Source organism: Panulirus ornatus, chromosome 48, assembly GCF_036320965.1.
Source record: "Panulirus ornatus isolate Po-2019 chromosome 48, ASM3632096v1, whole genome shotgun sequence".
Taxonomy (NCBI): Eukaryota; Metazoa; Arthropoda; class Malacostraca; order Decapoda; family Palinuridae; genus Panulirus; species Panulirus ornatus.
In genome coordinates this window covers 14,274,627-14,287,642 of record NC_092271.1, presented here as the reverse complement: position 1 = coordinate 14,287,642, position 13,016 = coordinate 14,274,627, and the positions used below count along the sequence as shown (strand labels likewise).

At 48.0% G+C, this 13,016-nt stretch overlaps 1 protein-coding gene across 2 annotated transcripts in view; it reads right to left on the bottom strand.

Moving 5' to 3' along the window:
- LOC139764117 (uncharacterized) overlaps positions 1-13,016 on the bottom strand; it is a 133,584-nt gene that overhangs the window by 85,350 nt on the left and 35,218 nt on the right. The window contains exon 1 of one of the 2 annotated variants that reach the window (XM_071690621.1): positions 6,136-6,156. The exons of the other annotated variant lie outside the window; for it this stretch is intronic. Coding sequence (XP_071546722.1) covers positions 6,136-6,144 — 9 coding nt within the window. The 5' untranslated portion in view covers positions 6,145-6,156. Of the gene's footprint in view, positions 1-6,135; positions 6,157-13,016 lie in introns of those variants that run through there. 2 annotated transcript variants of the gene reach the window in all.

The following is a 13,016-nucleotide window of genomic DNA, read 5'->3' as shown; positions in this document are numbered from 1 at the left end:
AGTCACTTCTGTAACTTCTGATGTTATCTGGCCACCAGGGTATGGCTAAGACCCGTAGTGACATCTGTAATCCCTCTGCAGTTCCAACGCTCACTGGTTCAACACGGCCGCCAGTGTGACCTCGCCGCTGTTGGCGGCATAATTAATCTAACGATGGGACAGCAGTGCTAGCAGAGAAGCCAGTGTGGCTAATGGTGGCGAGGACGTAGCCACACTGGTGCTTCAGCCGTGGGCTACTAACAGCCTTCTTTCCACCTGCTCCTCAGGCGAGAACAATGTCTAGAACATATCATCTGCACCAGGGTAAAATAAATAAAAACTTTTTGGGCAATCATGAACTTATTCAATGGAACAGTTACTAAAGATGAGATCTTAAAGACAGGATAGCATGTCATCCGGACGCAACAACAATTCTGTCCATATCACCAGAGCTCCCTAGCCCCCACCACTGTAGAGGCAACAAGCTTCACTCAAAACCTGAAGTGTTCACAGCTCCTCGTCAACACTTGATTACCTGTGTGATAAAAAAAAAAAAAACAACCTACACGCTCTCTCTCAACTTTTAATACCACATCTCACGCAAACTACAGCCACTACACCAGTCCTCACAGACACGCCCCCTACAAACGAGTGCTCTTGCACCAGGCACCAGCTTATGCCAGTACACACTCACACAGCGCTTGGCACAAGTTCAATATTAGTGCGTAACAGTTCAGGGAGAGCCCGTCAGCCGAGCACTGAGTTGAGACATGCCGGGCCCCAGGAGCAATGACACTGATGATGAATGTGTGAGAATAGGGAGCTAGTTGAAGGGATGGGTTGGAGGCAAGGAGAGTGATAACATGTCGCTCACCCTCTCCTCTCCAGCAACGATGAGTCGCAAAACATAGGGTCTTGCCTAGTGGCCCTGACCCCAGAGCCCTGGCGAGTAACAGACTTCACACTAATGGGCACCGCACACTACTACAGTGGCCACTGGTGTCACAGAACAGACTCAACCAATGCGATCAGTTCCTTACTTACAAGTTCGACATACAAGTGGAATAATAATTTTGACACCAGTTCAAGTGCACTGAGAACTTCACTTGAATCCTTATAGTAAAATCATACGCTAAAATCCTCACAAAAAATTCAGTGCTAACGTAACGAAGTACATGTCTGCCGTTAATATATTTTCCTATCAACCTTCATGAAACTATCAGTAAATAAGCATCATTCCAGAGACACTTCCGCGATCATGTGTTACATTCATACACGACCTGAGGAGCTGGGCTCATGTGAAAACAAAAAAAATATGAACCATTAAAAAACAATAATAAACTAAGCTCTCCAAACTAACATTTCTCCTTCTTATGAAGTAATAAACATTTGATCAAGTCTGCGGAATATGAAACATTACGTCTCAACTAATTAAGCCCGGGTATGCACAGATTGTCACGAAAATGTTAGGCTATGCTTGTCCTCTATTGTTGGAGAAAGTGCTCAGGAATCAGCGAGAAAGAACGTGATATGAACAATGGTTACTGGGTTATGTTCTAAATTAAACAAGCATAATGTCGACTTGAGATCACGAGAATATCCTTCCTCCGCTTCTCAACTTTCAACGTTGCCGCCAGACGGTATATGGGAAGCTCAACTCTAATAAAGAGAGAGGAAGTGGCAGTCCGGTAGTTTAACGTGGGGCGGCGGTGTCACGGCAACCGATGGTTCGGCACTTTTACTTCGGCTGGTGAATTTGCCAGCAAAGCGAGTTTCTTGATCACAAATGCTTTGTAGCTGATGCGCAGCTGTGGGAGCCAGAGGGGACAGAGCAGGGAGGAGGCGAGAAGAGGGAGGAGACGACCCACAAGTGACGTCACCGCCAAGGGTAATTTTTTTCCTTGTGGTTTGCCATTCGTGCGTGTTACCCGACTGAAGGAGTGCGCAGGTGTGATTCCTGGAGATGAATTCCGATCTTGTGCTGAAGTAGCTTGGGGTCTGTCACTCTTGACTCACCGAGTTCCGGTCGTGGTTGTATCCTGAGGGCCGGCCTGGAGAGGACCCGGGGCAGGACCACATGGATCGAGATGGTTAGAGCACAGAGACCAGCTGACTATGTTTACATGGCGTAACTAAGACGGATATTTCTTTATATCTTCTATTTTTCTGAAAACTTCCCAGCAGTCTGGAGTCTTGAGGCTCGGAAGAAAAGTAAACGTGGCAGAAAAGCGAGTGACGAACATGAAGTTCCATAGAGGAGTGGGAGTGACCCAGGAAACTCCCATCTCCAGTGTACCTTCCCTGTACCCTCTCCATCCATCCTCCATACCTCCCATTCCCAGTGCACCATCCTTGTACCCTCTACATCCACACCTCCACCCGCTCCTCCTTATGGATAAAGGTGAACAAACCCGGAATAAGAAGACCGAAGACAAGGTTACTGCTGACATCTTAAAATCTGAAAAGTTTAATGATAACGTTCAAGTGATTGGGTCCCCCCCCCTCCCACGAGTGTAAAACTCCCTCCCCGCACTGTATACAATTCAACACACAAACATACGTATACTATCAACCAAACCAATTCTAAGGAATACACTTGAATCCGCTCATTACACACGAGGAAGCAGCTCCTCCAGGTGAGGTGCGTCAGTACCTAAAGGAAGTTGCCACATGGGACACAACCCTCGACAAGTTCAACGACAAACACAACAAACTTGATTCCATCAGTAATTTAATATGAGGTAACTGATCATCCCCTCCAGCTGTCCCCCCAGAATGATTTTCTCACGTGAAAATGTTATATTTTGTTCTTCTTTTGCTTTGTAAATACTATCAAATGTTTCGTGGCCTCATCAATAGTTTAAGTCCATTATATATATATATATATATATATATATATATATATATATATATATATATATGACAGCCTGAGAAAGGAAGTGTACAAAAGAGGTTATTGCTCCTTTATTCTTGACGCTACCTCGCTACAGATGCATAATCACATACAAACATCCAACAGTCGGGATCACTACTCCTAGGCTAATATATATATATATATATATATATATATATATATATATATATATATATATATATATATATATATATCAGTTCTTGTGGTTGTGGTGTATCTTCACAAGTAGGAAATATAAAACAATCAAACAGTTCACATCTTCCATGGTACAATACGTGCACGATCGTTTCTTCCTGCATTACGACCTTTGTTATTTGTAAAACACAAGTTAATCTGGCAACTGCTTTTGTGTTATTCTAAAAATAAAAGTTCATCATATATCCAGGAAAAATGTGAAAAGTAAAACGGTACACACACGTTTTCAATACACATTTGAGGATAAACTTGTACCAAATCGTACTATATACGTCGCTAAGTTTCGATAAATAATTCTCAACCTTTTAACATGAGATTCCGAGCAGATCAATATAATAAACCATTTTCTATTGAAGTTCTTCCTTTTTTTCTGTAGCAGTCTCATTACCGGAAATCAAAGACGCCCGTGGAAGATAACGACAATAAGTGACAATATAGTTGTAGACGAGTCGTGTGATCACTGCGTAGTATACGAACACTTACAGAACTCCGAGAATGCAAATGCGTTCTTAGGCCTCTCCCTGGAAACCTTATATCACCAGCACACACAACTTACCTACAGAATTTCAAATGCATACCTGCCATAACCAAGGTCAACCTCAGCATGTTGCTAAGTCCCTTGCTCAGCCTTGAACTTCACAGTCCCCTGGCCATGACATCTGCATCCAAGACGTCCAAACTTGTAATGCTGAAACATATGAATGGGTTTCCCAGGCATACGATACAAATGCGTATGGCGGCACAACTAAATCCATTCATCATCCCCGGCCAAACAGAACATCCACATTAGCAAACATAAATGTTCCTCCTGACAAACTGTGAGTGAATGGAACACACCCGACACCTGAGTAAACACCAACACCTCCTACACTGTGGCCAACCGGAAGAACTTTCCATCTTCATCCTACGATCAACGATCAGTGAATACCTCTCCAGATGAGGAAATACCCAAAAGGAAAATATCGATGCTGAGAAAAGAGGTTACCCTCTTCAGAGAGTGCATTTATCTCTTCATGAACGAAGGTAGACGAACCCGGCTCGCCCTTCTCGTGCGCACACCTGCCTGGATATGCACCACACACAGTAATTCTTCCTCCTCTACCAAGGTTATCATCACGTCATAACCAACCATAAAAACGTGATATATATAAGCTAAGCGAGAGGGAAAGTGCGATCGTCTTTATGGCTCGGTGCAAGTCTGCTGCCTAGAACAGATGACGGAGCCTTAGAGGGAAAAGCCTTTGCTTGGCTCCTTCCCCAATCACTGCTTTGGAAAATAGTGCAAACAGGAAGATTTCCAGCTCGTCCGCTCCTACCCGTCTTAGTCGCCTTCTACGACAAACAGACAATATGTGGGTAGTGTTCTTCTTCCCCTATCCTGGTGATATATATATATATATATATATATATATATATATATATATATATATATATATATATATATATGTATATATATAGGGGAGAAAGAATGCTTCCCCCGTATTCCCTGCGTGTCGTAGAAGGCGACTAAAAGGGGAGGGAGCGGGTGGCTGGAAATCCACCCCTCTCACTTTTTTTTTCAATTTTCCAAAAGAAGGAACAGAGAAGGGGGCCAGGTGAGGATATTCCCTCGAAGGCCCAGTCCTCTGTTCTTAACGCTACCTCGCTATCGCGGGAAATGGCGAATAGTACGAAAGAAAGAAAAAGAAATATATATATTATCAAATATAATCATGGATGTCGAGCAGGTGGTACGTATGAACTATACAAGTTATGCATTTAATCAGATTATATAAATTCACAAATCCTGAGTTTAAGCCAACTAAAGATGCTCATCAAACTCCTGGACAATCTAGAGATGTCATATCAAACGTACATTGTGCAGGATTTGCCTTACTGTAAACCTACACTTGCGTCCACACTTTCTTGAAAGGCAGTATGTGCCGGGAGCCCAGACGAACAGAGCGACGCCAGCCGGCGTGGTTACGGGGCAGGGTGCTGCTGCTGCTGCTCCTGCTTTATAGGTCAGCAGGTATGTCCACAGTCTGGCCGACCCTTGCTGTTCTACATTCCCGACACCACGCTAGTACCTTGGCCCCCAGTACTTGGACCCTGCTGCCACATGCCTCTCTCGTGCCACAAGCGCTCCATCTCTGACACTAATCATCTACGGCCACACGAGTGTCTCGTGTCACGTGCTCCATCTGACACACTCGACTCCAGCCATACGAGCGCGTCTCGTGTCATGCCAGCCACACGTGCGTCTCGTACCACATGATCCACTTAACACTACAGCCCTACAGGTGCCTCGTGTCATGTGTTCCATCTGATATTGCTTCCCTCCCGACGAACGCGACACAGGGGGCAGGGCTGTAGACAACCTTGACCTAGTTCCCTGGTCGGCGCCCACATACCCGAGCCTGACGGGTGTGCCCGTCACAACACTTCCTGGTGCACGTGCCCACATCAACATACCTGTTCTCAAGAGTTACTTCACGTTACGTTCAGTCATCATGGCGATCATTAGAACAGATCCCAGTCAATAACCAGGAGGAGACTTTACACACACGTCTTGTTATTAATCAAGCCAGTAAGAAATAAAATCTTGCGACTTTCATGTCACAAGGGCAATCAATATGGGATGGCGGGCCAGTGGCTAGATCGAGTAGCAGCCCAACCGAGGTAGAACTGTACGCAGTTTTTTCCAGTAGTAGTGCACTACTTCAGCTGCTATGGTGTCCCGCGGCAAACTTCTTGACCACCTTTACCCTTTACGAGATCAAGGAACTGTCGGTCGGTCAGGGACGACGCCCTTAGCCCCCCAACCCACAACACTACCATCTCTTCCATGAGTCGTATTTTTCACTTGTCCAGAGTACTGTGGCAGAAGCCAGGTAGGCCGCCAAAGATGCCCTTGACCCACATAACCCATTCTTTATCGGTTAACGTGGGGCACTCTCAGAACATCTACATCATCTTTACTCATCCAAACAAGACACCCACAACACAACCGTAAAACAGAAGAAGGTCTAAGACTTAAAACTTCCTCGGGTGCTGGAGTGACTAACCTTCATCATCAGGACAGTGTGAGCCAGATGGCAATGAGGCTTTCCTTAGCTTCCTTCCTGCAGCCGCCAGGGAACCAATGCTCCGCCTGGCCACGGCCGGACCGCGTGCCACCTCCCCTACTAACCTTGAGAGCCACACCACTGGCCATCTGGAGTCAACCCACACCATCATCATACAGTATTCTGCAACCGATCCTCCAACCCCTCCCGAGCCCGACGATAAGACCTTTACGTATAGCCAGGTTCACATCACACTGCCCACAAGCTGAATAAACAAGATGATAGTAGCGAGGCCAGTTCATTCTGCCCGCTGGCATAAATATGAGAGTTTGGCCTTGACTGTGTGGACGCACACGAGTCGAACACATGCACACATACTCGCCAGAGTCATCAATACTGTCAACTTTCTGATTCGCATGCTAGGATGAAAAAAAAAAAAGCGAACGAGACCATACATCTAATATAACAGATTGTCCATCTATCTTCTTGCTTAATGGGAACACGCAGGGCAATATGCGAACGGCTGGACACCCCTTGCACGTTATCTTGTGTGGCTCGGCCTACCAGCAATAGGCCAGCTCCCACGAGCCCACCACTGAGTGTAGCAACTGTACCCATGTACACCAGCGGAACACACATCGAGTGTACAGTATATATGTTGACGGACGAAGAGCGAGGGACACTAACATACGGGTGAGAAAAAACATGTTTGGTAAGTTGCGGGTGACGCCTACAATAGTTAACGCCAGTGGTCCAGACGTGAGCCGACGACCAGACTCGGCGTGACGTGGGGTAAAGATGAAGGAAATAAGAGAGAGACCGGGGGAGCAGGCAACAAACGAAGCACCATACAAACCGTTACTACAGTCATTACTACAACACTACTACAGTAAGGACATACAAGTTGCTGGTTCACGAGCTACGTGGATCAAGTCAGAGTACCGAGACAAGATCACAAGTGTCAAACAAGACTTTACTCAAAGAACACCAAGCCAATTCATTTCTGACCTTCATAAATCAAATACAAGTAGAAATACGTATCAAAACAGCGAAGGGTACTTTGGCACGGACGCTGTAAAGCTTAATTGTAAAGCTTAAAGCTTAACTCTTTCAGCATGAAGACACGAGCCCTGAACACGACGGTACAGCCCTTGAGCTCAACGGGACAAATTTTAGGCAAGATGACCTAGCCTATGACTAGAACCTTAAGGATCAGGTCGAAGGTCGACCCAAGCTTCGTACCATAGTGATCCAAAGGTCAACTGTAGTCACTGTTTACAAACAGCCCACATCTGCCGGCGAAGTCATATTCCAGTACCAAGATAACAAGACACAAAATACAAGTAATCCAATAGCTGACGCAGGATAACATTCCCTTAACCCGCGCCAGAAATAACATTTTAAAAACCAACAATGCCAACCCAGGCGGGTTACTACTGTATAGATTCACCCGTAACTTAAACACAGTCAAGTGAAATTCCTATGATCACATCCTCGATCCAAACGGGTTGAATCTGATGTTTGCTTACGAGTGAACCCCCCCCCCCCCCCCCCCCCCCCCACCACACACACACACACAGCACCACCATCATGCTAGATTGGCCAGCTGTTGCAGTGTAAACATTACATAAGGCATCCTTTAACGTCAAGGCTACCGAAAGTATACCCAAGTACAAACACTTAAGGATATGCATTCGGACTCCATAAATTACCTTAAGGAGAGACGCGAGATAGATTATTAATATCTTTACACAGTAGACACCACAGTAGTGCTAAGTATCTCTTAAGATTCCCCCATCCATGAACAGTACAGTTACCAACTGCCACTTTGTTTCCGCAGATTAGCCTCACGCGCATCTTCCGGGTCCGGACACCAGCAATTGGACTGGATCCAGGCTGCATGGATGGGCTGTGTACCGGCAGGCTGACAAAGTGGCAAAATAGCAAAGATCTGCGACGCATGGAGACCGAGACGAACCTGCTCATCTGCTCAATCTAGCTCTTCCGAAACTCTGGCAGCGCTGCTGAAAAAGCGCGCGCGCACACACACACACACACCCACACACACACAATAGTAACTCGCTCCCGGTAAAACACAAACAGCAGTAACACAAGGCAACTACAAGAGTGACCGAGGATGGTCATGACAAACACACGACTCTCCGGGCTGGAACGTGCTAGCTAGTCCAAGCGTCGGCAACGGCAGAAAAACTGGAGCTGGTTTCCTGACGACAAACACTGGTTCGGTCTGTTGCAGCCCTCCGGAGGTCTCCATCTTCAGGTACATGGACACAGGTTTCCGACTCCTTCTGCACCACACGCGAGATCCTTTGACGTGTAATACCAAGCTCAAATAACAGCAGTCTGCGGACACCCATTCAGCTCCTCTGCTGGCCTAAAACCCACTTGGTTCTGGCCAGTTTGATCCGAGGGAGTGTGTAAGTGGCGTGGAGGGCCTTTTTTTGTTCACTATGATAGCGGTTAAGATGGGAAAAAAGGGGTTCGACACGGGTAGGAGCAGCCGAGAATCGCAAGACATCTCCAGGATCTATAAGCTGAGAAATGCAAGACAGCTACAAAACCTTAGATGTATGGCGAAGGTGTTACAGAGGTGTGTTGATTGTTTACTTGATATGTACCTTTGTTGCCTCGTTTTTTGAGCGGGGTCTACCAAGCTTGAGTAACATTTCCTTCCCCAAATGATGAGATTCGTGATATTGCCACAATTAAAAGAAAAAATAAAACTATCTCTGGGTAGGTCAGTGTGGGTGAGCAGTGAAGACGATAACGACTGGTGGTGAAGCAAGACCTGGCTGCCAACTGGTCGTGGGTTCAGTTAAACCAGCTTAACCTCGATACGTGAAGATACTAGGCCAAGGTGACTGGGTACAAGTATCTGTAGGTTAAAGTCTATTCAATTCTGACCAAACTCTTCGTGCCATTCTTGTGGAAAATACTACGCATCGACGCCCATTATATTTCGTGATCCACAACTACGAATCCATTCCCGTCAACACCGCACTTTCCACACGAGCACTGCAAGAAGCTGACATCTGATCACCAGTGGAGAATTCCGCCGCTAAACTCCACCCAGAAAAAGGTACAACGGCTCCAAGGGTTAACAAGTGTACGAGAACGGAGCTATTATGCACTCTAGGACAACCCCCCCCCCCCCCCACACACACACTGGAAATAGACGAGTACAGAGAGGCACATGGAGAAACCTCTTCCATCACAGTGAAATACGTAGAAGCACCAAGAGAGAGAGAGAGAGAGAAACCTTTTTCGTCAAAGCGAGGAACCTGTGCGAGTACGTGGGGGGGAGCGTGAAACCTGCCTCATCCCACGCTACTCACTCACCAGCTTCTGACTTAACCAACCATGGGGGAAGTTCCACAAGAGTATCCAAGAGGGGTTCTTCCTGAAGAAGCCATTCCTACTGTCATCCGATGGGTCTCTGCCTGAATTCCTACCCTGGAATCCTGCAGGAGGTGCTTCCCTAGTGACCACGACAGACTCTGGCCAGTGTCGCGTCCTTGGGATCCCCAAACGGTGCTTCACTAGTGATGTAACAAGGGCAGGTGGGGTTAAGATGCTGCCACAAGCTGTACAGTCGGCGTAAAAATATTACACGCACCTAACTAACATTAACAAGGATTAGAATTACCACCGACTTTTCAAATGATCAAAAGCCACAAAACATCAATTACGACGATATCTAGCGGCAAGATTTCAGTGCCAGGTTAAAAGACTCAGCCCCCAAATTTGGCACACGAAGGACGGAATACTGAATAACTGGACTTGGGCGACAGCGTTCCTGAGCAGCGAGTTCGTGAGCGGCGCCCGAGGGTCTGTACACTCCCACATGAAGCAGTCGACTGGTCCTTCCTCACCTTCCAGGCATTTATCTGTTTCCCTCCTGGGCTTCTTCCACTTGACCTTCTCATATCCTGTGTACGTTACATAAATGTCTTTAAAATCACTCAGCCCTTTCTTATCAACCAGGTACCAAGAATTTAGGAATTACAGATGATTCTATAAACCCATGGCTATCTCTGGCTGAGACGATCCTGTTGGAATAGTCAACCAAGTCAGTATACGTTATTTTCCACGGGCTTCTACACCAGCACTGCAGGACAACGACCACGACGGCCTGGGCTTAGCTGTACCCAACGCTCCACATACGTCGTTCCATTTCGTATCCTGAAGCAGTTGCAAGATGTGACCTCACTGGAGCACAATATACGAGAGGAATGCACCAAAAAATAATTTGTCTGGAACAATCGACTTCCAGAGTTAGGCTTTATTCCCTCTTCAATAAATATTCGAGGATAGATCGACAAAACTCCATAAGGTCAGTCCACCATCTGCCTCAACGTGCTGGGGAAAAAAAAGTTTGTTGTGTACATCATATTTCTTAAAAGTCCGACACTCACCACTGACGCTTCTCTATCCATGAAAGTCCTCCTACGTGCATGACCCGGGTAAATGCTGTCTAATGATGTACTACAACATGGTCTATCGTTTAGACATGTTCCTTATGGGCAGCATAATTGCAGCTATCAATGTTACATATCAATGATCAACCAGCTTCCATTAAAGGGTTCAATATCTTTCCCTCTTTACCAGCGTCGGACTTAACGAGTGGCAGAGTCCGCCCAATCACATACTGTGTAGTACTTAATTGTGAGAACCTCATCACTGCGGCGATTCACGCCGCGCGCTTATTCCCTCCATAAACAACACAGTTGCCTGGAGATCCACATACGTATGAACATCTAGGTAGCCGGTACGATACTCTCAGAGTGCCTCCAGAACGGTACGATACTGCCCGACTGGTGCAGTACTGCCTGAGTACCTCCAGACTGGTGCAGTACTGCCTGAGTACCCCCAGACTGGTACGGTACTGCCGGAGTACCTCCAGACTGGTGCGGTGTGCCGGAGTAGCTCCAGACTGGTGCGTTACTGCCGGAGTACCTCCAGATTGGTGCGGTGTGCCGGAGTACCTCCAGACTGGTGCAGTACTGCCTGAGTACCTCCAGACTGGTGCAGTACTGCCTGAGTACCTCCAGACTGGTGCAGTACTGCCTGAGTACCTCCAGACTGGTGCAGTACTGCCTGAGTACCTCCAGACTGGTGCAGTACTGCCTGAGTACCTCCAGACTGGTGCAGTACTGCCTGAGTACCTCCAGACTGGTGCAGTACTGCCTGAGTACCTCCAGACTGGTGCAGTACTGCCTGAGTACCTCCAGACTGGTGCAGTACTGCCTGAGTACCTCCAGACTGGTGCAGTACTGCCTGAGTACCTCCAGACTGGTGCAGTACTGCCTGAGTACCTCCAGACTGGTGCAGTACTGCCTGAGTACCTCCAGACTGGTGCAGTACTGCCTGAGTACCTCCAGACTGGTGCAGTACTGCCTGAGTACCTCCAGACTGGTGCAGTACTGCCTGAGTACCTCCAGACTGGTGCAGTACTGCCTGAGTACCTCCAGACTGGTGCAGTACTGCCTGAGTACCTCCAGACTGGTGCAGTACTGCCTGAGTACCTCCAGACTGGTGCAGTACTGCCTGAGTACCTCCAGACTGGTGCAGTACTGCCTGAGTACCTCCAGACTGGTGCAGTACTGCCTGAGTACCTCCAGACTGGTGCAGTACTGCCTGAGTACCTCCAGACTGGTGCAGTACTGCCTGAGTACCTCCAGACTGGTGCAGTACTGCCTGAGTACCTCCAGACTGGTGCAGTACTGCCTGAGTACCTCCAGACTGGTGCAGTACTGCCTGAGTACCTCCAGACTGGTGCAGTACTGCCTGAGTACCTCCAGACTGGTGCAGTACTGCCTGAGTACCTCCAGACTGGTGCAGTACTGCCTGAGTACCTCCAGACTGGTGCAGTACTGCCTGAGTACCTCCAGACTGGTGCAGTACTGCCTGAGTACCTCCAGACTGGTGCAGTACTGCCTGAGTACCTCCAGACTGGTGCAGTACTGCCTGAGTACCTCCAGACTGGTGCAGTACTGCCTGAGTACCTCCAGACTGGTGCAGTACTGCCTGAGTACCTCCAGACTGGTGCAGTACTGCCTGAGTACCTCCAGACTGGTGCAGTACTGCCTGAGTACCTCCAGACTGGTGCAGTACTGCCTGAGTACCTCCAGACTGGTGCAGTACTGCCTGAGTACCTCCAGACTGGTGCAGTACTGCCTGAGTACCTCCAGACTGGTGCAGTACTGCCTGAGTACCTCCAGACTGGTGCAGTACTGCCTGAGTACCTCCAGACTGGTGCAGTACTGCCTGAGTACCTCCAGACTGGTGCAGTACTGCCTGAGTACCTCCAGACTGGTGCAGTACTGCCTGAGTACCTCCAGACTGGTGCAGTACTGCCTGAGTACCTCCAGACTGGTGCAGTACTGCCTGAGTACCTCCAGACTGGTGCAGTACTGCCTGAGTACCTCCAGACTGGTGCAGTACTGCCTGAGTACCTCCAGACTGGTGCAGTACTGCCTGAGTACCTCCAGACTGGTGCAGTACTGCCTGAGTACCTCCAGACTGGTGCAGTACTGCCTGAGTACCTCCAGACTGGTGCAGTACTGCCTGAGTACCTCCAGACTGGTGCAGTACTGCCTGAGTACCTCCAGACTGGTGCAGTACTGCCTGAGTACCTCCAGACTGGTGCAGTACTGCCTGAGTACCTCCAGACTGGTGCAGTACTGCCTGAGTACCTCCAGACTGGTGCAGTACTGCCTGAGTACCTCCAGACTGGTGCAGTACTGCCTGAGTACCTCCAGACTGGTGCAGTACTGCCTGAGTACCTCCAGACTGGTGCAGTACTGCCTGAGTACCTCCAGACTGGTGCAGTACTGCCTGAGTACCTCCAGACTGGTGCA